General features: G+C 45.3%; 2 protein-coding genes and 1 long non-coding RNA gene across 6 annotated transcripts; 1 reads left to right on the top strand and 2 right to left on the bottom strand.

Moving 5' to 3' along the window:
- Nucleotides 1–421: 421 nt before the first annotated feature.
- LOC138107280 (uncharacterized) lies at nucleotides 422–5041 on the top strand. The gene is made up of 3 exons (XR_011149372.1): nucleotides 422–657; nucleotides 3225–3262; nucleotides 4319–5041. It is a non-coding gene; the product is annotated as an uncharacterized lncRNA (long non-coding RNA).
- Nucleotides 5042–8701: 3660 nt separating this feature from the next.
- On the bottom strand, nucleotides 8702–21772 carry PNLDC1 (PARN like ribonuclease domain containing exonuclease 1). Of its 4 annotated transcripts, none has more exons than XM_069010700.1 (19): nucleotides 20746–21772; nucleotides 20179–20236; nucleotides 19984–20057; nucleotides 19011–19044; nucleotides 18763–18886; nucleotides 18058–18146; nucleotides 17669–17775; nucleotides 16237–16316; nucleotides 15127–15264; nucleotides 14459–14528; nucleotides 14121–14206; nucleotides 13844–13899; nucleotides 12096–12163; nucleotides 11224–11277; nucleotides 10966–11008; nucleotides 10338–10437; nucleotides 9712–9887; nucleotides 9447–9545; nucleotides 8702–8877 (listed from the first exon to the last, which is right to left on the bottom strand). In XM_069010700.1, the coding sequence occupies exons 1-19, from the start codon at nucleotides 20819–20821 to the stop codon at nucleotides 8811–8813; spliced, it is 1599 nt and encodes a 532-aa protein (XP_068866801.1). In that variant the 5' UTR covers nucleotides 20822–21772; the 3' UTR covers nucleotides 8702–8810. The 4 variants fall into 4 exon arrangements, with proteins under 4 accessions (XP_068866801.1, XP_068866803.1, XP_068866804.1 ...); XM_069010702.1 differs by having other exon boundaries at nucleotides 12096–12160; XM_069010703.1 differs by having other exon boundaries at nucleotides 18763–18832.
- Nucleotides 21773–21866: 94 nt separating this feature from the next.
- MRPL18 (mitochondrial ribosomal protein L18) lies at nucleotides 21867–24915 on the bottom strand. The gene is made up of 4 exons (XM_069010705.1): nucleotides 24630–24915; nucleotides 23999–24179; nucleotides 22338–22572; nucleotides 21867–22074 (listed from the first exon to the last, which is right to left on the bottom strand). The coding sequence occupies exons 1-4, from the start codon at nucleotides 24898–24900 to the stop codon at nucleotides 22003–22005; spliced, it is 759 nt and encodes a 252-aa protein (XP_068866806.1). The 5' UTR covers nucleotides 24901–24915; the 3' UTR covers nucleotides 21867–22002.
- Between the last annotated feature and the right edge of the window lie 486 nt (nucleotides 24916–25401).

Raw genomic sequence — 25401 nt, 5'->3', positions numbered from 1 at the left:
AAGCATAAAGCAAGAGTCTTAGCAAATGCTTCTGAGCTACTTTGTTTATGAGAGAAGAGAAATAATTTGAATTATAATACTGGTTGGCTTATTGTTTTAAATCAATGCCACCTAGTAGTCAGTTTTTTTTCCTGAGTCTTTTTTAATTAATAGAGTACACAAATAAGTATTTAAACAGCCTAAGGGGTTTCTGCCATCTCATTCAAAACTCAGAGATCAAATGCACAAAAATAAAGACTCCATCACAAACTTCATTTCTTAATAGTCTCATTATAAAGAGCAATGGTAGGGTTTTATTCTTATTTATATACTCTAAAAATGCCCTTGCACATTCCCTGTTAGCTGTCTAAAAGCAGACTGATAAAGTGGTGCTTCGCCTTTGTTGACAGGAGATAACCCGGGACACACTGGGGAAGGTCACAGTAGCAGAGCCGAGTACTCAGCCCTTCCTCACGACAGAGGCATTGAGGCTGTGTCTCCTTGTCTTGAGACACAGCCTCAGGGAGCACAAGCCTAGGACAAAACCAAGCTCTCCCCTCTTCTGATGGATATAGAGGACTGATTGAAATCAACAGAGCAGAGCTGGAGGGATCAGTGCTGCACCCCAGCTGGGTCCTTGGAGGCAAATTACAACAAAGTTCATGACTTGTGGAAAAGGTAGGACCTATTCTCCCCAAACTTTGAACACTATCAGCTGCTATTACCATAAATAGGGTAAAAGATGCTTGGTACTTTGCCCTTTTCCAAGTCTATGTAAATATGAGCAAACTACACTAGATAGCAAATGGCACAAGATCGAATGATACTGTGAGTTATCTTTACATTCTTTATCTATTAACAGAGTGCATTAATTGCCATTTTAACACAGACACAGATCACTGATCAATGACTTTGTGTTCTCTGAAAAAATTACAAACTGTTCAGTTACACAAACAAGACTTTATCCAGATGTTGATTTTTTTCTTTGATGGTAGTTACGATTTTATCAGATTGGTTTCCATGTTAAGTACTTAGTAGCTGATGAAGCACGTTATAATCCAGGTGATTTGCCAACATGATTATATTTCCTGGGCCTTTATCAAAAGAGGAGAAGCATCTTTCATTGCTTTGGTTTCAGTGGGATGGAGGATTTCAAGAAATTAAGATCTCTCAAACTGCTTGCTACGGGCTCTGGGAGCAACAATGCAATAATTATCTTCACTTCAGTCGTTAATTACCTAATTTTTAACCCACTCATAGTTCTCTCCAGTTTGATCTTGTTCATCACTGTCTAAAAGAGGCCTCCAAACGAGGCTTGACCTTGTCATGGTGGTCAGTGCCATGGCATTCCTCATCTTTGCTGTGCTGTCAGACTCACAAACACTGCGAAATGCAGGCTTCTTGCATGGCTGCCACTCAGGCTGGTGTACATTTCTGCTTCACTCAACATCACCACCAGCAGTGCAAACCCCCTGGTCTCATTCTGTGTCAGAGGATGAAAAGATGAGACTTGGAGAAACCATTCAGAGAGCGCTCCAGAAAGCCTTAATGGATGGGACATGGGGGGCAAGGTGAGAGCAGAAACAGAGCCAGGATGGGTTGGAAACCCAGAAGTTTGGTTACACACTCTGCAGGTGGATGAGTTTTTCGGATTTTTGAAGACTAGAAAGATAGCAAATTGCTACATTAGTTCACCTAAGAGTCACTGTCTTCAACACAAGTGGATTTGAGGGGGAGGTGAAATCAGTGACAGGTGCTGGTGTTGGATTTGCAGTGTGACAGAACCAAAGCATTTTGCCATTGGCAAGGCAAAGCAGTTTTTGAGGGAAAAAAAGGTAAACTTTACTCTTTTTTTTGTTTTCAAAAATTGTCCCAGTTTTTGTGGAGAAAACTCCATTTGATTTCTTTGAAAAACACCAAAATCCACTAAATCTTCAAAACTTTAATGAGATACAGCATTTCATATCTCAAAAAATGGAGTGCAAGTGGCTACAGAACAGGAAGCTGATGCTTGGGTATTGCAGGAATAAGGAGTGAAGGGAGGAATGCTCAATCCACCCTACCAGGTAGGCACCCTGCCCCTGGCTAGAAAACTAAAATCCCATAGGGTCCCTGCCAGAGTGATTCAAGGAAAATTTCCTCCCAGTCTCTGCCCCAGCTGAACAAGCCAGCTGAGCAGATTAAAGGGGCGGAGGAGCCAGCTGCAGCACAGAGGGTACTGGCACCAGTCCGGGCTGGTTCCTGCACCTGTGGCAAGCTGGGTGCAGAGTAGGGCAACCATGGCTGTATTCAGCTTCCTGGGACACCTGCCTGACAATAAGACCTGTGAACACAGAGCCAGCACCATCCCCACACCAGAAAAAGTGCTGGTGTTGGGGAAATCCATACTTACAGAGGAAGCTGCATTCATTCCTAAACCTCAGAGTTGCAGGAGGAGAGTAGCAGGAAAGAAACACTGACCCTTACTGTAGGTTGCCAGGTCCACATGTCCGCTGCTCCAGCCCTCTTGCCCATGTCTGGTGGGATTTGTGGTGAATGTGGCAGATTACAGGGTGAATGTGCAAAACCCTGAGAGAAGTGGTAACCTTCAGCCAGGAGAAACTCATGTGCAGCTGAAGTGCCAAAATCTCCTGTCTAAAGACTGCTTTCCCCCTGCAGATCATTATCAGCAAACCCTTCCACATCACCTCCAGTTCCCAGTCACCTATTCCTGCCCAGTCTCTCCAAATCCAACTTTTTCTCCCAGTCCCTCTTCCTTGCTGAGGAGCAAAGCCCATCTCTCTCCTGTGCTTGCTGCTCCTGGGATGTGGTGGGGGCCAACAACTGGGAAGAAAGGGTGGGACCAAGGTTCACGGGCTCACAGGTTCACAGAATATCCTGATTTGGAAGGGACCCACAAGGATCATCGAGTCCCACTCTCAAGTAAATGTCCCGTACAGGGATTGAACCCACAGCCTGGGTGTTATCAGCACCACGCTCTGGCCAGCTGAGCCAGTCTCAGGGTCAGGGTTCTCTTGCCCTGCCAGCAATGAGGCTGCTAATCCTGGCATGTGTGCCAGGAGCTCGTGGCCACTGCTCTAGCACAAATACTTGTAGAAATGGCTGACAGGCAAGCACATCTTCATTGGGAACTGCCGGCAGCAAGGGGATGGGGCAGTGCTTTGTGAAGCCACAGCCCTGCCTCCTGCTCGATGTAAGCCCACCACAAGCCAGCAGCCACTGACAGATGCTATTTGTTCCTCCAGGTGCCGCCTCCAGCAGTGACACCTCTGGAAGCATGCAGGTAAAGGAAGATAAGCTCAGCAGGGAACAGGTGTGAAACCAGAGGGGCCAGCCAGACTGTACAAGTACTTGGGAGTCTAAAGATGGTGACAGGTGCCTGTGGAATTGGGAAGAGCTCTGGTTGCAGTTCTGTTCCCCCGTCACCATGCACTATGCTTGTGTTAAGTTATGGTACATTTAGAACATTCATCAATGCAAGCCATGGAGCAAGAGCATCCTCCCTCACAGGGGTGCCTCTGGCTGCAGAGAGCCCCCAGACACCCCTCACTGAGCAGCCAGACCCAGTCCATCCCCTGGAGACTGCCCAGCTTCTGGAGGCTGTAGGACCCCAAGGGAGGCCCAGGAGCCCAGCACGTCTCCTGTGGCATTGCTTCCCATGACCCAGTGGCCCTGTGGAACAATTACATCAAGCTGCTTCTGTCCTGCATCCCAGGGGAGGGGGCAAATTTTGAGCACTGCAGGCAGCTGTGGGAGCCTGTGGGTTTGCAAATCCTCACATTTATGTAGGAATGGCAAAGTCAGTTGTACATGTTTCATGCACAGGACAGATGAGTTCCAGAGGGTGAGCGAATGACTGCCTGTTTTGGTTAGGCTGGCTGCACTTGTAAGCAAGCATCTTGCTAAACGGCAAGAAATTAAGACAGCTGAGCCTTTGTTAACCAGAAGCTGGAGGCAAAGCATGAATTTCTAGCAGCACCTTTTCAAGCAAGGTCAGAACATGTGATAGATCTGTCCAAACACTAGTGCCAAGTCTTACAGAGCAAGTAAAATAGTTTGTATTACTTCAAAATTAAAAATGAGGATTGCAGATTACTCTTCCACTGCTTATAAACCCAGGTAAACTCCAGGAGTGTTAGTGGGTGGACCAGGTCCAAACGTAGAAGTACTTTAAGACTTTCTCAATTTGTGTGTGCCTGGGTGATGTTTAATAAGCTGTCTTTAAGTTTTAAATAGTACTCTTTTTTATTTTCCTTTTTAACTGGATGTGTTTCTGCCAGGGCACCATGTGTTTCTCCTGCATAGTAACTATTACCTTTCACCCATTTCCATCCCACAGGTATTTTAAAAGCCAGCCTAACCTACAGCACTGACATGAGGCTCTTTGCCAACACACTTGCTGTTGCCATTGTCTTTTAAAGCTTGGCTGTGGAAGGTCGATGGATTAACACACCCATCTCCAGAAATAGGAGAATGAGTGTCAATCACTTCTGTGTCTGGAGGGGGTCCTTGGTTGTCCTATACAGGGAGGAAGCACTGCAGGGGTCCCATCTTCAGCTTTCCTTTGGTGAAACATCTGCCTATGTGCTCATCTGACTGAGGAGAAATTCCAAGAGGATTCAACTACTCACCTGCTTGTTAGGACACTGACGGTATTTGAATCCACCTTCTCTGAGGATATGGGTCTCATTCCTCTGCCCAAGCTGGGGGCAGGGGTCTGAATGTGGGAGTGTTTCTGCATATTGTGTCTGTGTTTAAATGGGAGCAACCCCAGCCCAGGTACCTTTCAGAGCTGGGACTGTGCCAAGCTCCTTCCCAGAAGGAAAGCCCAAAGGCACTCCCATAATACTTAAGCACTGTTTTTGTTAAAACCAGTTAAAACCACAAGCTTGAACAAGGTAGTTTCTGCAGAAAGAGAAAGCATGAGGTGAGACATTGGTTATAAACTCTCCCTCGTCCCCTGTCCATCCTGACAACTACAACTCCCCTCCACTTTTCATGGCCTCCTGCCTTGCAACAAACTCACAGCTCCTCGGGAGCTCTGGAAAATAAATCTTTCCATCACGTCTGCCTGCATATGTTCTCCTTCCAGTCCGTGCACCGCAGCAATCCTTGGCCATCTTCTGTGCCATGAGCTCCACCTGTCTCTGAGGCACAGGTCCTGCTTCCCTCCCCACTGCTCAGCCACAGCTTTTATAACACAGCACTGACACATACTTGTGTGGGTCGCTCTCCTACCAGAGCTCCCAGGGATGAGTGGTGACAGCTCTGCAGGACAGAGTGTCAGCCATGCCACACCTCCAGCAAACCAAGGGATCAGAGATTTGGGCTCTCCCCAGCATCGCTGGTCTGTATGGCCCTTACAGAGATGCCTTTCAGAGGGCACTGGGCTGATGCAACATTCCCCTTCCAAAGGTCCTTTGTGGGTACAATCACCCCCTTTTCCTTGAGCATAAGGGTTGTTGAAATACACCCATGGCATTTCAGGCACTGCCCCTTCACTTAGCCTTCCTGGGAGGGTTCTCCAGTGCTGGAGACTACAGCAACCAGTGGAGAGGAGCTGTTGGGAAAAGCCATGGGAAAAAGGGAGATAAAATCAGAAAATAAAAGTCAGATTTGCTGCTGCATATAAAAGAACACCACAAACATGTGTTAACAGAGCAGTTGCACAGCAGGGTTTTTCCATGTCTAAGGCATATGGAAACATTGTCAGTCGCTTCATCAGCACACAAACTTTTGACCCAACTGTGGTGCTGCAACACAGCCAAAGCTGCTCTGGCTCATGAGGGAACCTCCCACCAAGGGGCTGAGCAGTGCTGGCACTTGGCACCAGGCTGTTGCACTTCATTCATCAAGCAAGACATCAGCAACCTTGCCATTCCAAGGTTTTCTGCTATGATGTCTTTTGAATGAAAGCATATTGTCAAGAAGAATTGTTGATTCACACCATTTGAAAACATAGAACTATATAAAATTTTCTTCTATATGAAAGAAATGTCTTCTCAGAGAGGTATATCCTGCTCTCCTGTCCTCCAGTGCCAGTGGGAATCTGGCATATCACCACTGAAGCCATGAGCAGCAGCAAGAACAGAGGAATATTTAGAGATAGTTCTGCCTTTTCCATGCCTTCTCATTGGAGTAGAGATGTTATGTAAAAACCCACATATTTAATCTTGAACACATGAGAAAAAGTCAATCTATCAAAAATCAAATTGTTCTTGTAACTAAATATACTCTGATCTGCAGTGTTCCATCTGCAGGGCTATATTTTTAGTGTACACCTTCACAACTTGAATTTTAACATTTTTTTCGTTGAGGGTAGGAATTACCCTTTCAAGCCTTGCAGCTAAAGCACAACTTTCTCACAGTGCCAAGAGGCAGGTGTGCTGCAACTGCTGCTCCAGACTCTGCTGGGGTTTTACCACTGTCTAAGGGAGACAGGTTTGATTTTCTGAGCTGCCAGCCCTCAGCAGGGCTCTGACATGCACCTCTTCAGGGCCAGAGTTAGAAGTCAGGTTGCACCATCATGAGTTGGCCTCACAAGAATCTGAATTATCTCCTACTCCTTGCAGGAACAGACATAACCTGAAATACTTTGGATACTTCCAACTTCAATTAGTAAGAATTCCCTAGTCTGGAGCCAAAGCAACGGCTGAAGTCAGAATGGCCAGATTGACATGTTCAGGAAAATTGTGTTGTGATCAACAGCTGCTCAGAAAAACTTGCAGTTCTGTTCCCACAGCCAAATGTTTCTCCTCTGATTTGTTTGACTAGCCCCCAGCGAACACATTTCATTGGAATTGACTGCCACTACATCTCAGTGAGCTCTTTAAGAGGCTCTGAGCAGCGAGTGACCCTTGATTATTAGAGACAGGCAACTTGTTTCTGTGAAGTCTTTCCTTGGAAGATCAGAACATACTCAACTCACTCCGGTTTCTTCATGTTTTTACTCTGCATGTAAACTTAACTGATTTATACTAGGAATATCTAGTAGCTCTACAGCAATTGTTACTTATTTCTCCCAGCTGTAAAGCAGGAAAGCCAGGGCTCTTGATTCACTGCACCACGTTGCCACGAGGTGTGTCTGTCTCTTTCAAACGGAAAACACGGTCAGACCCATAGGCTTTTTCTCCAAAAAAGGGTGAGAGGGTCTCTACTTTTGTTCATGGGGAAGTGTGCTTCTCTAGAGGGTGAAGCAAGAGGGAGAACAGCACTGCAGGGAACTGATTCATTATTTGTGTGCCACTCTGAGAAGAAAATGGGAGGAAGGGAACAGAATTTAAAGACAGAACCATTCCTTTGTTCCTTCAAAGTGCATGGTCCCTTAAAAACTGCTGGGCTTCTCACACAGCATCTTTATCTTCATGATCCCTAGACTGTAAAGACTAGATGCAAGTGAGGCTTTGTCTCCCCACATTTAAATAGCTAGCTGAATCCAGACCCCAGAGAACAAGGGTATTACATTTCCCAGATCATAAGCCAAGAAGAGAGTTTTTATGGGAAAACACATGCTACTGTATCTCACACCCAGTGAAAATCTTCCTAAACCTACACAACACAAATAGCCTGTGCTCTCCTTGACACAAGGGGTGTGTCTAATGATGCTAAAAGACAAACTAACATTACAGAATAAACAGGGAGCACACTGGTACCTGAAGGAACACTGTGACAGAGAACCCCATCACTGAAGGGCTATAGAAAAGGTAATCAAGAAGTCAGTTACTTGTCTTGTAGGAACTTGTTTATGAAACAAGAGCTGTAAACCACAAGCTATGCAGAAATTGAGAACCACATCTGAAGATGTGCTGCCCTTTTCCCCTCAAGAGCAGCAGAGCAGGAGGCCCTCAGCAGCAGAAAGCACATCATCTTCAGGCACACCGCAGTGCCCTGCTGCTGCCTTAAGAGCCCCAGCAGCAACTCCCACGTTACAGTCAATTATAGGCAGATTCTGCCTATCAGGTGATCATGGGCCCCATCCAATTAAGTGTGACTAATGGCATCGAGGAACTATTTTATGGAAACTCTGGATCAACAGGTTATTTTTAAGAAGAGAAGGAGATTAATAAGAAAAATCTCTGTAGACCAAAGTCCCTGGACTGACAAATACTCCAGCTGTATTAAGAGAAACTGATCCACAAAGCACGTCTCATGCTACTTTGGATGAAGGACTGCTCACGTGCTGTGCACTAGAAGCAAACAGAAATGTGTGCTGACTCACATGACCTCTCTACACTCCACAAATTGGAACCTGATAAATTCCACTTATCTGTGTCAAACCTCAGCCACACTGCCACTGAAAATACCACCATCTGATACTGCACCGACAGCACTGCAAATTATTTACTATTCCCCAGAATCTGTCATGAGCCCCAAGAGTGGTTTCTCCATCAACTCTGCCCATTTTCATTTGGTAAACAGTGACATTTCCCCTGCTTTACAACTGTAGCTAAAAGTAGCATCTTTCATTTCATAACTTCCTGAATTTTATCAGCAATGTGTTTTATGCAGCAAGCACCAGCACTGGGAACAAGCTGAGGGTATGAATAGCTGTGAAGAGCCAACACAGGACCAAAGCAAATTAGGCATTGAAACAATCATCTCCCTCTTCAGAAGGAGGTGATGCTTTGAGCAGATTACAAAATACCACAAATTGCAAACCAACACACCCCCTTTAAAAAACACATTTCCAAGAAAACAATTCAAACAGTATTCATAGTTTTGGTGGGGTTTTTGTTCATTTTTTTTCATATTTTATTGAATGAAACAAAACAAAAACACAAGAAATAAGATCAGTGTTCCTCATGTCTCATCTCTACAGCAGTCCTTTGGAGTCAACAGCTAGAAGTTCCTCCAAGTGCAAAGGCCAAGACAGACCACAGTGCCACAATACCAGAGATTCTAAGGGACAAGAATAATAAAATGCTGTTAGGCTACTTATATTTATGGCTTAATTTTGTGTTTATTAAGCCCTTAGATTATTTTCCAAACCATGTCAGGCCAGGAATTCACCCTTCATGAGCATCGCTGTCACCATCTCACAACAGGGATGCACTTTGAACCTGGAATTGTCTCCCACTACCAAGCTTTCAACTCAGCTGTAGAAAAAAACCCCACATCCATCCCACACCTGAGATTCTGCCTCCCTCTCATCAAGCCTAGTAGAGCTGGCTTACAGTTCATTCAGATTACCACCTGTCTGTTACTACAGCACGTAGGTGGTTTTGTGCTATCCACGGTGTAACACTCCCAGGTTAACCATGATCAAGATTGAAGTCCAGTTGCCCAGGGCTGAAAGCTCATGAGCAGCCACCCAGCAGTTAGCAAGCAAACCTGCTTCTGAGCCCCGTTCTCCCCCGAGGGGCTGGCAGGAGGACACTGCAAACGCGTGGCAGGCTGCTGCTGTGCCAGGGCGTCGGACTTGAAAGGAATGCTCCCCCTCTCCCCATCCCCGTGCTCCCGCAACTCACTGCAGCAGGCAGTTCACGCTCGGCGAGTGCCTCCAGTGGCGATAGACGGAGACCTGCAGGTGAGGGTGGTGCCGGTAATCCCGCAGGACGAGCCTGACGCTGCAATGAAAGCACGGCGTGAGCCTCAGCCCGCAGGCTGCTTGCAGCACCCCACAGCTCAGGGCAGGAATTTCTGTCCCAGAGCTGTCACAGCAGAGAGAGGGTGGGACGAAGGCCTGGATCAGGGGAACAAAGGACTGAAAATCAAGACTTTCTGATCACTTACTGCTTGTATTGACTGGAGAGCAGAATGAACTGGTTCTTTGAAAGCCGTCTGACATCAAAGCGACAACGAGCTTTAAACTCTTGGTAAATCTGTCTCTCAGTCAGCCCTGGCCAGCCTTGGACATGAACAATCAAGGCAGGGGGATGACGGCAGGGAACATCTTCCCCAGAAAAATTCTGGAAAATGGACAACATTGAGACCTATCTGAATTTGGAAGTACTACAGAGGCACTACTAATATAATCAGAAAATATACAAAACATGACAAACAAATGACAGGTTGTATAATACAGCTGTTGGTGTAAATTTTTTTTTTTTTGCCCCAAGATTCATCTAAATATGGTCATAAAAGCAAACTGTCATGACTGCCATGGAGAAACTAACTGAGAAACAGCAATGTAAACTGACTAATGCCCTCTTACAGAATAAAAGTATGAATGCATTTCACAAAGCAGAAATTCAACTCATTGGACGTTTTAAAAGGTTCACTGTGTCACTTGTATGATGACAATTTCTTCCAAGGCAGGCCCCAGCACCAGTGGATTCCTCTCCTCTAATGAAGCCATCGAGTAGGCTACTGACCTATGCACCCCACAAACAGGTCACAGACCTGCAATTCATACGCACAATGCTTGAAACACCACCTCGGATGAAATTCACTTTGTTCACATGCTCAGCTAACACGGTGAGATACTGCGAGAAAGAAGGATCAGCCTCCACTGCATCACTAAATCAAAAAACAAAAGAGAACAAAGTTTTGTTTCTCCAGTGCTGCACTGCTCCACAGTGTCAAGCTCTTCAACTAGCGACAGAATAGGTATTTCAGATCTTAGTATCTTCCTACAGAAGTCAAAAAGCTGCAAGAAAAGGGAAGGGAACTTAACTGAAGGCACCGATTCACAGAGATTTCAAAAATGGAAACTAATGGAAAATTATTTGACCCTTACCCAAGTGAACTGAACTTGAGAGAGCTTGTTCAAGAATAAAGAAGTCACAACGTCATTTCCCAACCTCTGAGCCATCACATGGCCCCTGATTTCATTTTTAAAATGTCAGCTTTGACATAAAACTACTACTTTCAGATTTATAAAATAAAAATCTAATTAGAACATGACATTTCCAGTAACACTTTCTTTTGTCCAAAAGGAAGGCCAGCCTGTGATACAAAAAGTCAGCCAGAGCAAAAGGAAGACTGTTTTTCCATGGGACCCATCCACGTAATGCAATTTTCAGTCAACACTTAAACATTACTCACTCTGTGGATCTGCACAGTAGCAAATGAGCTGACATCAGAAGAACTAGAAAAAGGAATAATGAGACGGCATTAAAACAAAGCTAGAGAAACAGAGCTAAATACATAGAAAGCAAAAATGCACTGAAGTGCAGTTAAGTTACTAAGAGCAACAGACTGTATATAAACAAGTATTTCTTAACATCAAATAGATGTACAGAGAAGGAAAGGATTGCCAAATCCCAACACAAACTCTGAAGGAGTTTTTAAGAAGCATTTTACCTGAACCACAGAGAAATGCATCATAGCCTGCCTCATGAGGAGATTTCTTCTCAGCTGTAAGTGTTCAACAAAATCAAGAAGAAGTAAACACATTTAGCATGCTGTGAAAACTGCTGCACTGCAGAATCCTAATTCATAAGATCCACTATTCTGGAGGTTCTTCCCCCCCCCTCTGTTTCCTTCCCCACCCTGAAAACTTTACACTCAGTAAAAAGTCTGTGCTTCTAGCATGCATTTTAAAACACCACCAAAAAAAAAAAAAGGCAGCAGTTACATGAATGTCCAAAAAGCTTAGCACATTAAAAAATTGCAACTTTTATGAAAGTCCAAACCAAACTGTGTCATCTGTGTCATTAATGGTATGGGAACCATTTCAAAACACAGGAGGCCCTGTGGTGTAGGACACGATGCTGCCAGGAGAAGCCAGAAAACATCTGCCTCATAGCCAGTATCACACCATGTCCTGGACACAAGCTCCCACACAGGCTTCCCTAGCCCTGCACACCAGCCATCGAGCTCCTGCTACTTTCCCTTCTAAGACAGCTGTTTCCCACCTCCCCTTGCCCCTTCCAAGGGCTGCTGGCTCTTCACAGCCACATCAGGTTCAGTTCAGCCCAACATAGTGTAAATGCTGTCTGTGCCAGCAGCATGATGCAAACCTGCCCTGCGTTACCCTCAGCAGCTACCAGGGACATGCAGAACACGCGTTTCAGGAGCCCAGGCTTTGGGTCTGGACTAAAATGTGTGTCAGTAGCTCTGGGCAAATTCAGCAGACCCATTGCCATTCACCCATGCTTTGTATGTGGGCATCCACAGAGTCAAACAAACCTCCTTTGATCTATCTGACCTTGAAGATGTGCTTAAGAACATACCGTATCTTGAGCAGCCACTTGCGAGAGCTATCACAGGGCACGGTGGACCTTTGGGATTTAGGTTGCTGCTGATGACAAGTAGACATGTAAGATTTTGGTCTTTCCTCAGTATGTCAGAGAAAAGTTACTGTTCTCTAGTGACCTGTACCTTCATTTCAGAAAAAGCTACTGGAGACTTTAAAAGGAACTTTGGTAGGCCTCTGTGAAAAGGCCAAAATACTTACTTGTGTAGTATCTACCAGTTTTCTTCCTGAAAACTAACACCTAAATACTTCCATTGTCTCTTGCCTCACTCAAAACTTGCAAGCAGCAAATCTGGTCTAATTGCATACAAAAAACAATGTAAGCAGAACTAAAACTGCAGGGAAAGGGATTGACCAGATGGTTCTATTTGAATGGGGAACTCTGGAGGATAAACAGATACTCCTGGAATGACTGAAATAAAAGAACAAACAACAAGAATATGCAGTCTGAAATTGCTAATAAACAAACAAACAAAACCTCAGAATCCCAGTACTGTTTTAAAAAAAAAAAAAATTAATTTTGTGTAGGAACCCAGAGTGCCGAGAATATTTCTCTGCCTGTTTTTAAGGGTTTTTACCCCCCTGAGCAACACTGTTTTAACCTCCAACCTTGGAAAAAATTACCAATGATCAGACAAGAACTAGAAAATACAGTGGTGTGAATTAGGTGATAGACTACTATGTAAGATTGTCACAGGGTGAAAAATTTAGAGGTTTTGGGCTTCTCTTTGTAGTAAATAGATAAGAGTAAAACATGTCAAAATGGAGGATTGTTGTTGTTCTCTAAAACTTCTTTTCCTTCTTCTACTACTCCATGTTCTGCAGTAAAAGTAATTTGGAATGATTGGATAGAGAATTCCACAGTTCCTGCTTGTGTTACTGAATAATTGGTAGGAAAGTGAAAACAATACATGTTTCTAGTAACCATTGGTTAAATTATCTTTAAAAGGCTGTGTAAATCTTGATAATTAAGACTTCTCTCCTGCTTTCTATGTTCTATGTTATGCCTGGGTCATGCTAGTGGCTCTGTTCCTCTGATAAGACTTAATAAACAACTATCCAGCAGCACTGAAACTCCAGGAAAAGTCTCAGTTTATCTTTGAAACTCCTTGCAAGGACTTTTAGAAAATTCTCTCCCATCAGGAGGGATTTGATTTATGGCATGGTTCAGTGGCAATTTTGCATCTCCTTCTTGGGAGTAGGGGGTAATGGGAAACAGACAAAATTTTCCTTTCCTTAGCAAAATTGACATGGAAAAAATTAATTCACAGAAGAAGTGTGAAATAAGTCTCCCACCACATCATGACTAAGCTCACAAGATACAGTATCTACTCGTGCTCCATTTGAACATCGTATTTAGCTACTGCTTTGGGCTCAGTGCAGCTCTCTCTTAGGACAGGCATTTGAAATTAGGATGTATTTTCACCAAGAACTGAATCTTACTCATTTCAGAACATAACATAAGCAACATAATTCTCAAGCTGTGTGTACGGCTGTCTGCAAACTGTATTTGTGACCAAGGAAATAACAGTGATTCAATGTAAGAAGTGACTCAGAACAAATAATTTACTACACAATTACTTTATAAGATGTGCAAATCCTTTGCTCTTAAAATTAGAAAGGCAAGAGTCCAATTGAAAAACATTTGAGAGGAGGGAAATGGCTATGAAATATCTTTCCAAGGAAGACACAGGGATTGCTGAAACTCTATTGCCCACCACTTACCTGCACAGAACTGCATACACCTCCAAAAGACTAGATACTCGAGGAAACAGACATTTCTATAAAAGAAGACTGTATGAGAAAACTGACCAAGACAGACCTTATGGTGAGTTCAATTACTTGCATGGCCAATTTGTTAAATGAAATCTAAAATTAGAACAGCCCAAGGCAACACTGAGAACTGGTTGCAGTTCTGTAACCACAGGGCACTGAGGAAAAATATCCCCTCTCTTGGGCGAAACACATTTGAACTTCAAACAAAAAGACCTGTGCATCTCACCTTCTGCACAGATTTTGTTACAGTCTTGGTGTCTATGATGACAGGAAACAGATTGTGAATGTTCCTTTTAAACTCCTCATAGCTTTCTGTAAGCAAAGCACATGTGGAAAAGGGGATCACAAAACTGGGGAAAAGCCAGTGGTATTGCAAAGTAATCAGAAAGAGAAGTGACAGCAGGCAACGATACACTCTCCAGCACTTGGAGCTCAGAAGAGGCAACCAGCCCTGCTGCTTGCTAAGCCCTGCAGGTGTCTGTGGTGACAAGTGGCCACGGCACCTCCTGTTCCACCCCCAGTGCAAAGGCAGCAGCCCGGGACAGCAGCTATGCACAGCAGTACCTGGCAGGGGTCTGTAGAACTTGTCGTGAAGATGCATAAGGTCCATAAACATGTTGTGTCCCACCAGGGGCTACAGGAGGAATGTAAACATAACAGCCATTGGAGTATATTTCTGAAAAGAACTCAGAGATAAACAACACAGGCACACTCAACAGCAGTAACCCTTTCCTCCAGCAGACAGCATCCACACACACTCGCACAGGGGTCATTCAGGCTGCAAGGCTCACAGGACTACTGCCTGCAGGAAATCAGACTTGTGGACTCTCTGAGAGGGTATTGTCTCAGCAGCATTCTATTTTCAGTAGATCTAAGGAGCTAGGTGGATTCTCAGTTCAGCTGAACAATGTTCCAGCTTTCAGATTTATATGCTCACTCACAAGGGCAGGGACAGTCTTTGCTGCACATCACCCACAGTCTTCTAAAGCTGAAAAGTATTTGATAGGCTGCATACAGAACATAAGAATTTCCACACAAAGTCAGACCAATGGTCCACATGGTCCAATACCTGGTCTGTCTCATGCTGAAAAGCACAGCTTGCCCAAAAGGCAAGAATCTGCTCAGCTTTCTTAGATGGTGGCTCAAACCGTAACATCAGGATTTTTAATATTGCACTTAACACAGCTAATTAAAAAGAGCTGAAAAATGAGAGTAGGGTTAAGGCATTTTACCTTATTGGCTTTAACCAGTATCTGGAAGAGGTTGGTGAAGCCCCGGGCAGACAGAAGAATGAGCTTTTTCTGACAGTGGTCATAAGAAGAGTTCTCCAGAAGCTGACGATGTTCTGGACTCACTTTTTTTACCATTACCTAAAAAGAACAGTCACTGACTATCTCAGCCTCCCACGTTAGTTCATTACTTATTGGACTTCAGTAATGCTGAGGTCAAGTTCAGCTTCAAGGCATTGGAGGACAGAAAAACCGCATCCCCTGGGACCTTGGGACTGTCTCACTTCTGTATGGAGATCAATGCTCCAGTAACTAAACAGGCCTCCTCAGAGTGAGTCTTATTAGTGCTTCTCTACTTAAGAGGATGATTCCTACCAAAGGGTTTTTCTGCGCACAAATGAACCTAATTCCATTTAACTTGATACCAATATGGCAAGTTCATGCTACCAAAAACCCAGAAACAAACAGCAGTCATACAAGCTGAGTCCCCAAAGGCAATGCTTCAGATGAGAAGGCTGGGTAGATCTGACATTCTGGGGACATTGGCTATCAGACCAAAGTAGGACTAATCAAAAAAAAAAAAAAGATTTCTGTAAGCTAATTCTAAGCAACTGACTGACATTGTACTCAAAACCATGGTTTGAGAAGTCCACAGCCATAGTTTTAATACATAAAATATTGCACCAAATGTAAAATACCAGTAGTTAATAGCAAAACAGCAAATCACAGCGTAAAAGTCTTCAAAGCAACTTCAGAGCAGAAGTAAACAAAGGAAAACCACAAAAAAGGCTAAAACTGTACATTCTTGTGGAGGTATTGAAGGAGGGACCTAATTTTAAGTCTGAAGACACAGAGAGGGTGCCTCCAGAAGTGCTCCAAGCATTTCCACTTAAAGGGATTTTGTGACTACAGGACAAACAGAAACCAGAGTTGCTCAGTTTTCTGTATCCCTTTTCTTAGGATCCCAAAATCAACATTTCCTTCGTCATTGTCTTCTCCTCCTTGACCCTATCATTAAAAGTACAAGCAACATTTCAGACTCCCTGCAAGAATGCCAGTCCTATCTGTCCAGAGAGAAATCCTCTTTTTAAAAGGTCCACATTTCCGTCTCACCTTCTTGTCTCCAAGAGGCTCTGTCCAAACGTTTTCGAGAGCCTGCCTCAGAACCAGCTGAACTTCAAGCACATGATCACCTATGACACAAAAAAATAAAAAAAGCCAGTAAAAGCTTCAGAGGTGCAGGCAAGCCTATTAAGGAAAACACATCATTCTTCTGGACAGATGGACTGACCACATGTTTCTCCCCCAATGTATAGAAAAATATTTCTCAGCATATGATCCTGGTATATTGCCATACACCATGACAGAAAGAAAACAAAACTAACAAAAACCAACATAGACACACACACAAAAAACCAAACCAAACACCCAGAGAAAAAAAACAAAACACAAAAAAATCCCCTAAAAATTACAGTGAAAATTTCAGGCAAATGAGCTTTTGTAAGTATGTGGAGGAAAGGAAAAGACCAGCTGAAGAGAAGAGGGAGGAAGGCTCCTACTCTGAAAAAGACACTGTCTGGTTTTGGACAGTTTCAGAGAAACAAACCCAGAAGCCAAGCACACAAGGGGTACCAATGCATTCTCCCTCACAGCTGAAAAGGAACTAACCCAGTCCTTTTCTGAATAGCATTAAAAGAGACACCTGAATCAGTCTTCTTGCTTACTTAAATAAATGTCTTTCTTATCACAGGTGCTCACCATTGCCAGACTCTATTAAAATATCAGTATCCTATCTAGCTGACAAAGCAGATAAAAAGCACAGCACAGTCTCCACCCCTCCTATTGCATACTCTGCAAATAAACATCAACAGACAAAGCCTTGAATACTCTGCTCTTCCTAAACTTTTCTATATTTTATTCCCTGACCTAGAAGATTAAGTTTTGGGTTGTATGAGTAAACCCAAATTATTCCCTGCAAAAATTCCCTGTCTTTCAAGTCAGCACAGAAGTTCCTCAGCTCTGCTATAGCACTCCCAAAACCTAACACAGGGGGTAAGGGGCCTGTTTATCCCCACGTATGTGTCTCTATGGGATGTATGTGTCTCTATGGGATTCCCTGTTGCTCCACGTGAGAGGCACTAAACTCTGAAAGGAGGGAAAGAAAATAAACAAAAAAACAGATCACCCAGGATTTAAAACACATAAAAGATTATTCTGATTCAGAGCAACTACTCTAGCAAATTCTCCAGTTGCTGCTCAGAAGCACAAAACATAAGTCAATGCTCCAAGCATCCAGACATCCACTTAGGCTTCAGAAAGACCCACCGCCCCAACAGAGCAGAAAAGCAGAGCCCAGAGACGAACTCCTGACAGGAGCTGAGGTGTAAACTGGTGTAAAGAGCTGTAAAGGCAGGATGGCACTGGTGCTTTTCCTCTCAACAGAGCAATTTAACAGAAGAAAGGACAGTAGCAGCCCCAGAGATTCACGAGAAGTGATGAAGCCACTCAGAGCCCACAGGTGCCTAAGGGAGGCACTGTTTCATACCATTCAGATCCTGCAGAATCATAGTATCCTCTTCTTTCGCTACAGCTATCCAAGAGGTCACTTCGTCAATAGCTTTCTTCAGGACATCCCTGTCTGCATTGCTAGTGCTGGATGAGAGGAAAGAGGCAGTGTGAGAAATGCTCTTTACAGGTGAAGCCTGTACAGCCTTGTTGCAGGAATGCAAAAGCTTCATTTCCCGACATGCACCCAGTTCTCTACATTGTATCCTGTGACATTGACCTTCCTTCAGAGACCATGGCATGCTGGAACAGCTGGCAGCGAGGCGTTCAGACCAACAGGTTTCAGCATTTCTACAAAATGTGATCTGAGTGAAGCTGAGCCATGAACACAGTCAGTACTGAGGAGACACTTATCTGAAAAGTGCTCACCTGCATACTTTCCAGGTACCTGCTAAGAGGCGCTGCCTAAGGATCTCCTCCTGTACCTCATTCATGTATGGGATTCCATCTTTGAGGAACTGAGGGGAAAGAAAATGCCAGGTTGATTACATTCCCCTGGATTTTCTCACAGCACATTAGAGAATTACCAGGTTAGTCAGGACAATCAAACTGTAGCAATCCAACAGGTATGGAGAAAAGAAAAGGATATTTGTCAGCTGTAATCAATTCTTTTGCTCTGCTTTTACCTTTCCTTTCATAAGATAATTCAAAGTGTCAAGATATCAGATGCTTCCTGCCCAAAATTGCAAAACGGTACTCTTATGTGATGGCAGAATCTGAATTTAATGGGAAATGTGGCAATACACAGGATGTAGGTAAACTGATACTTCTGCACCTTCATAGAATGTAAAGACACCCACCAGGGTCTTGGCTCACCACAGATAGGTTTTTGGGGGTTTTTTGAGGCAGGAGAATCTGTCTGAGGCTGCCAAGGCTGTGGTTATTGCCTTTACATTAGTTCAGAAAAAACAGCACTCAATACCCCTCTGTTGATAACGAACTGCATGATGCATTCATAGTTTAGGAAGATGCTATTTACTCCAGAAACCTAACATTTAGGGATATTAATCCTGATTTCTTCTGCAGTTGCACAGATTTCCTCTGTTCTGCAATTCTGGCAGAGAGATTACATACCTTGTTGTAGTCAAAGCCATAATGAGACAGGAACTGAATACTAGATGCAGAGAGGGTGAATTCGACATCCCTTATTCCCAGTGTTGAGGGAAAGAGAAAAAAGTTGTATGAATGCACCACATACCTAAAATGAAAAGAAAAATATCTCTAGAAGATAATGACAAGAAATAACTCCACCCAAAGGCAATTATGTATAAAATCTCTACTGCACTATCCTCATTGTAATGGAAAACTGCTTTTTTACTTACTTGCTTGAATTTTCTTTTGAGAATATTGCCAGCCCTACAAGAAAGAAACCTCTGTTGAGATGGCAGTGTTTAGCTGGATGTCTACAGATAGTGTGCAAATTAGATAAGGGATGTGGGGAACCCCTCAAGAAGTACATGTTTTCCATTCATGAATGTCACTGTGCCAATCTTAGCACCAGCTGCTGCGCCACTCCCCAGATCCCTGAGAGCTGAACAGGACAAGCTTTTACTGCTATGTGGGAAAAGGAGTCAAATCTGAATTAAACAACAAATAGAGCAATGGGCAAGAGGTGAGCTGGTGATGAGTCTCTGACTGTGCATACACAGCTGAGTTTGTGGGTCCAACTACATTACAAAAATGTTTGGAACAAGCTGGGCACCAGAGAGGACTGAAACATGGGGTTTACTTCTCAGGTTCTTTTTTTCTTCTGTAAATCCCTAAAAGGCACACTAAGATCTTACATACCCCAAGACTTTAAGCAATATTTCAAACTGTTTTCGAGCTGGCTTCTTGACTCCTTACTGGTTCTTAATTGTCAGTAGCCCTCCTCCACAGGCCCTTTCTCGTGTTGATTTGTTATTTTAGGAACAACAGAAATAGGAGCCTTCATTTTCCTCGTAGTCCCCTTCCTCATCATGCACTGTATTATCAAATGACACAGCTTTGAACAGGAGCTGCTGTCATATGCTTCTTGCTTGCATCCTCTGATTTAAAAGCCTTGCATTTTTAACTGCAACCCTTAAATATGGTCAACCTTAGACCAGTGAAAAGTATATAGCCCACCTGAATTTACATTATTGATTAAAAAGTTGATAGTGTTAAACATCAATGGGGAAAAAAAACCCCAACAAGCAAATGTCTCTGGAATGAATGATTTCAGGCCAGAGCCACCTGCCAGACCCACCTGTTAGCAGAAGACCAGTTACCTGTAAGACCTCGGGAAATCACTTTCCATGTCAAAGCAGCACTTACCAAGCTGAACAAGAGTGAAGCGCTGAACACTCTGCCTGGCCTTCACATACCGCTCGGCAGGGGAGTCAAACAGGCTAGGAACAAAACCAGAGTTGGGGAAAGGAGAGCGGACACACGAAAGTTTGCTATGCACAGGTTGTTCTCACAGGGCTAGAGCAACAAGCCTCCCTCACATTTCAAGTCCAACAGCTTTACCTGGGCTCGTTGTTTTGTAGGGAAGTTGAATGCAAGCCAGTAAACTCCATATCAAGGGCTGTTGAAATGGAAAGAACACAAGAGAATCTGAAATTTGAGGCATGTGCTTCACCAGCACGAGGAAAGGGCTCTCTCAAACACTTCACCGTAACCTTTGTCAAATCACCGGCAGCAAGCTCAAGAGAAAAGGTTGTGGGGCTTACACCTCCAGCTACCTCACTCCTGCGGCAGGATGAGGCAGGGACACCTGCCCCACGCCCCTCAGGAAGAGGCTGCCTCACCCTGGGCTGTGTTCGTGCCCCTTTCCCGAACCCCGTAACACCCCAAGCCCCCAGCCCGCCGAGCCGAGGCCAGCACCGCAGCCAGGGCTCCCTTTCCAGCCTCTGCTGCCTGTTTGAATGCCCGCGCCTCAGCGCTCGCTGTTCTGGGCGCAGCAGCGCCATTATCGGCTGCAACACCCCTCAGCGCCCGGGTCCCTGCGTCGGGCAGAGGCCAGCCGCACCCCTGCGCGGCCGGGCGGGGGCCGAGGGCAGCACTGGGGCCGGACGAGACGCCCCGAACGCTCACCCACGAAGGCGGCGCGCAGGATACGCCGCCTGAGCCGCGGCAAGCGCCGGGCGAAGCCCTCGGCGCCCACCTCCATCACCGCCCGCCCGCAGCCCGGCGCGCCTGCGTGCCCGGCGCTGTCCGAGGGGCGGGCGCGATCCACAGTAAGGGATGGGAAAGGCAGCACCGCGGGAGCTTCCAGCGTGACCTGAGCGGCGGGAGCAAAAGACGGGGAGGTTTAGGCTGGAAATTGGAGAGGCTGCGGCGGCGCCCCGCACAGCCCGCGCTCACAGGGAGCGCAGAGACAGCTCCGGCTGCGCGTCTGCCGGCAATACAGATCGCACAGAGGCCGTCATTGGCTGAGAGTTGTTGTTACTATGAGCCAACTACTAGGTAAGAATCCAGTCAAACAGCGGTGTTTTTTTCGTTATGTCAGTTGAACGCTGAAGATTTAGTACGGATGCCAGAACCGGGCCGGGCTTACCCCGCAGGCTGCTGAAGCCCGGCACACAACCGAGGCGTTCCCTTCTCCTGCCCGAGCCCGCAAACACGAGGCAGCAGGTACAGCACCGGGACACAGCTACACGCGTTGCACTGACCAGGCTGGCCTCCCTGAACTTGCCTGTCAGAGGGGTGCAGACATACTTAGTGTGGGGATTTCACAGCCTGGTCACGCTCGGGAGCTCTGCCGAGCCATCAGGCAGAGACGCTGACAGCAGCAGCCTGCGGCACGCAGCCAACACAGGGAGATAATGGCGCTTCTTACTCCCTACAGCAGGCATTTGTGCAGCTTCCCTCCTAGACCTATCCATGTGGTTAAGCAGTTAGAATCTCAGATTGCAAGAAAGGTGCAAAGATGAGTTAGAGGAATTTAATCTTTTCACCAAGATTAGCACATTACTTCATCACAGTTCTCAACATTCATATAATGACTACATTTTGCTAGATTAGACTGGCAGTGTACAGGTATCAAATATCAAAGCATTTCCAGAGCTCGGGTTAGAACAGAGAAAGTAAAATCTTAAAAATAAAATATATTTTTAAAATGTTGAATTATTAATAAATTCTGTCAGGCTGAACTATGGTAAGTTTATTCTAGCCCTAAAGGTGTTGATCATTTTAGAATAAAGAATATGAAATGCTTATACCCATTTGGAAATATTTTATTATAAGATGATACATTCCAACTTTTTCCAGCTCTGGACATTCCCTCTGCCAGTACACAAACCTAAAGAAGTGATCCTCATTCCTTCAAAAGTCTTCCCAACAATCTCCATTTTACTGATAGAGTCTTCGGGGCTCACGCAGAACAACACCACCCTCCTCCATAGCTTTCTCGAATTCCTGAATCTTGTTTAAAAGATAAACACAAATAAAAAGAAATTTAAAAGCCAGCAGCACTGAAATATCGGTGGGGACACGTTACATCGAGGGGCAGAGGTTAATGGCCTCACGGAAGCATAATGCCAGGAACTGCAGCTTGTCAAAGCTACCCTGCTGAATGTTGCAAGGAGGGATTGTCAAGCCACATAAGAAAATTAATGGTGAAGAGAAGTAAAATTAATACCTAAAAAGGAAAAAAGGGCCAAAGGAATAAGGAGATGGGTACTTGCCGAGTCACAATGGTGTTCCCAGGGGATAATGGCTTTAAAGTTCACAAAGTTGATTCCTGCTTCCAAACAGCGCTGTGCCATTACACGGCCAAGGTTTTTGCATGCGGCTACTCCCTTGGGACTGTATAAGTGTCTCTTTATGGCCCACTCTCGGGTAGAGGCAGATACCACAACATCCCCGTTGGAGCGCTCAACAAAGGCTTCTACGTAATGCTGCGTCCGCTCAAGCCGTAATCTGAGTGCAGGAAAGAAATAACATGGGATTATAATGTCTTTTCCAGAGAATACAGTCAAATGCTTACATTTTATTAAATAAAATTGAATGTACTGGTGTATTATATGATATTGTAGTTTTACTTATTAAGACATACAATAGGACTCATGTTGGGAGCAAAGAGTTAAAAGCAGAAGAATGGTGAGGAAGATTCACTCAAGTGACCTTGTAGCTGGGAATGCCAAGGCCTGTTGAATAACATTGTGGGAAACCCCATGTATTATGCCAGCTGATGTTTATCCTATGTCTGTTTTGAGAATTAGAATCTCTGTGTGGACGTAACATAGGTGTTTGAAGAGACTTGGAGGCACTCTCATGGATGTGCTTGAGCTCCCTGTTTTGATAGGCAGAAGATCAAAGCTCCGAGATCATAAAAAGCACAGGGGAGAGCACAGCACGATGGTAAACCTAAATGCTCTTAATAAATGGGTGCCAACAGCAGGCCCACCACCTGCACAGATTAGGCCTAACAATGCCTGCATTCCCACCTGTGTGTCTCTGCCTGGGTGTTGCCTTGGGATCCTCCAGTTAGAGAGGCAGTGAAATAAATGTACTCTTTGCATTTCAGCTGTAGTTTTGTGGTTGTTCCCACTGCCTGCCTGTGTTGACTCACACAACTCCTGTTACTAGCTCAGAAGAGTGAAATTCCAAGAGCAGCTTTTCATCAGTTACTGAGGGCCACAGTCCTACATTGCCTCAGACCAGCACCACTCCAAACTAAGCACTGTACACCTGCACAGTGTGGAACAGATCTATGATGAGGAGAACTGCTCCAGCAGAAGTGGAACTTTAAGGTCACTATGTAGTTCCTTTAAGGCTTGTGCTGACACAGCAGATAACTTCTGCAAGTGGCAGAAAGTACCTCATAAGCTTCCACACATAACAATAGATTATTTATTAGGAGCAACTATTTCTTATTGTACTGTACAGTATCGGCTTTCCTGGTATGAACAAACTGGATGGGGTTCTCTGCACAAGAACAAAATAAAGACTTTGAAATGCCAGCTTAAAATGAACTTAAAAAAACCAAACCAAAACCCACAAACATAAAACAACCCCAGACAGACTATTATGGTGCTTCAAATAAAACAATGAAGCACGGTAAGCACAGGATTAAGAGAATCCCGAGTTAAAAAGCTGTTGCTTAAGCAACATTACTGTTGCCTTAACAACAGATGGAAAAATCTTGACCACATATGCTGACTTTCACATGCTACTAGTCCACTGTTCTCTGAACACAGAAGACGCCTGCTGATTAGGAAACACTAATGTGATAACTGATTCAGCAACCCAAAATACACATTTTGTATGTGGGTTTCTGGGGTTTGTTTTGGTTTGTTTTTTTTCTTTTGGAGTCTTCATTTCTGGCAGTGACTTCCTGACTGACCTGTGCCAGAACTCACGCTTTGGCCAAGTTGTCTTCCAGCCACGCTCCTTCCTAGCCAGGGCCATCTGCTCCAAGTTCCGAGGATTTCTGTTAATGAAGTTTGGGGCAACGACCTCATTTTCACTTGTGTCCACTTCGGGCTCAGTTTTCAGACTGCCTGTAGTTGATGCAAAGCGAAGACCTTGGGAGGGACAGCAGATAAAAAAGCACCAAAGATTAAAAAAACATGTAGTGCAGACAGTAGAATGGATGCAGTACAGAACGACACAGCTTAGAGAAGTCAGCAGGGCAAAATCATCTTGCTTTTATTTTTTAAGCACTTAACAGATGGATGACAAGACCTCGACCTGTTTCCCCAATTTATGAGGTGAACTGCAAGTATACTAACGCCGTTTCTAAACTCGTACATAAAATACAAACTCACGCGTGACTAGGAGATCCCTAGGACCAAGGCTTTACAAAACACTGAAAGCGAAGTACACAAGGAACCAGATACCAAATAACAAGGTATAAACCCTTCATCCTTGGCACAGCAGCACCGCCAAGACCCCCGGCCGCCGGATCGCCCCGGCAGCACGGAGGTCGCGGAGCCGCCGCCGGGAAAGGCCGGCACGGCGAGCCCTGGACTTACCCGCTGCACGGAGCCCACCGGCCGCCAGCAGCAGGCGGCTGCTCAGCGCCATGGGGAGCCGGACCGGCCACAGCCCCGGGCGGCCGCCACTCCCCTCCCTCCGCTCAGGGACACCCGAGCGCCGCCATGCGCGAGGGGCGGCGCTTCCCGCGGAAGCGGCCGCGGGAGTTCCGCCGCCGGCGGAGTCGGGCGGAAGCGCCGAGCGCGGGGCCGCTCCCGGTGCGCCGGCGGGGCCGCTCCCCGGGGCAGGGTGCCCGTGTGTCACTCGCATCTCACAAAATAGAGCAGAAAACACTTCCCCGACTCGGGGAATCATCTTCTAACTTTTCCCCGTGGAAAGAGGGCTTTAGGAAATGCCGGCCTCCAGAGACTGGGTCGGCGTTTTCTGGAGCGGGTCTAAGGAAGAGGGATCAAGGCGCGGAAAGGGGAGTGGGTGAGAGCAACAGTGGATGTTTCGGGAACTACCATCATCCTGTTTTAGGCTTCTTTCCAACAACTCCTGCAGCACACAGGTACAGCAGAGCTTCTCTGCCTTCTCAAAGCATCCTTCTGCAAGCCTGACCATGCAGGAACCCTACTTTGGGGCTGTATTTAACTGCTGTAGTCCTGAAAATGCATTTAATGGCCCATCTAAGAGCAAATTGTGTTGAAAGGAGGCTGAAGGCCTGGCGAGAGACCCTGTCACTACCTGACAGATGAACTCTGGACACTGGTGCAGGAGGCAGGCATAGCTCTGGCTGTGGAGGTCATGCCTGGCCCCTTAAGGCACCTG

Source organism: Aphelocoma coerulescens, chromosome 3 (genome assembly GCF_041296385.1).
Source record: "Aphelocoma coerulescens isolate FSJ_1873_10779 chromosome 3, UR_Acoe_1.0, whole genome shotgun sequence".
NCBI lineage: Eukaryota > Metazoa > Chordata > Aves > Passeriformes > Corvidae > Aphelocoma > Aphelocoma coerulescens.
This window is presented reverse-complemented; position numbering and strand designations above follow the sequence as displayed.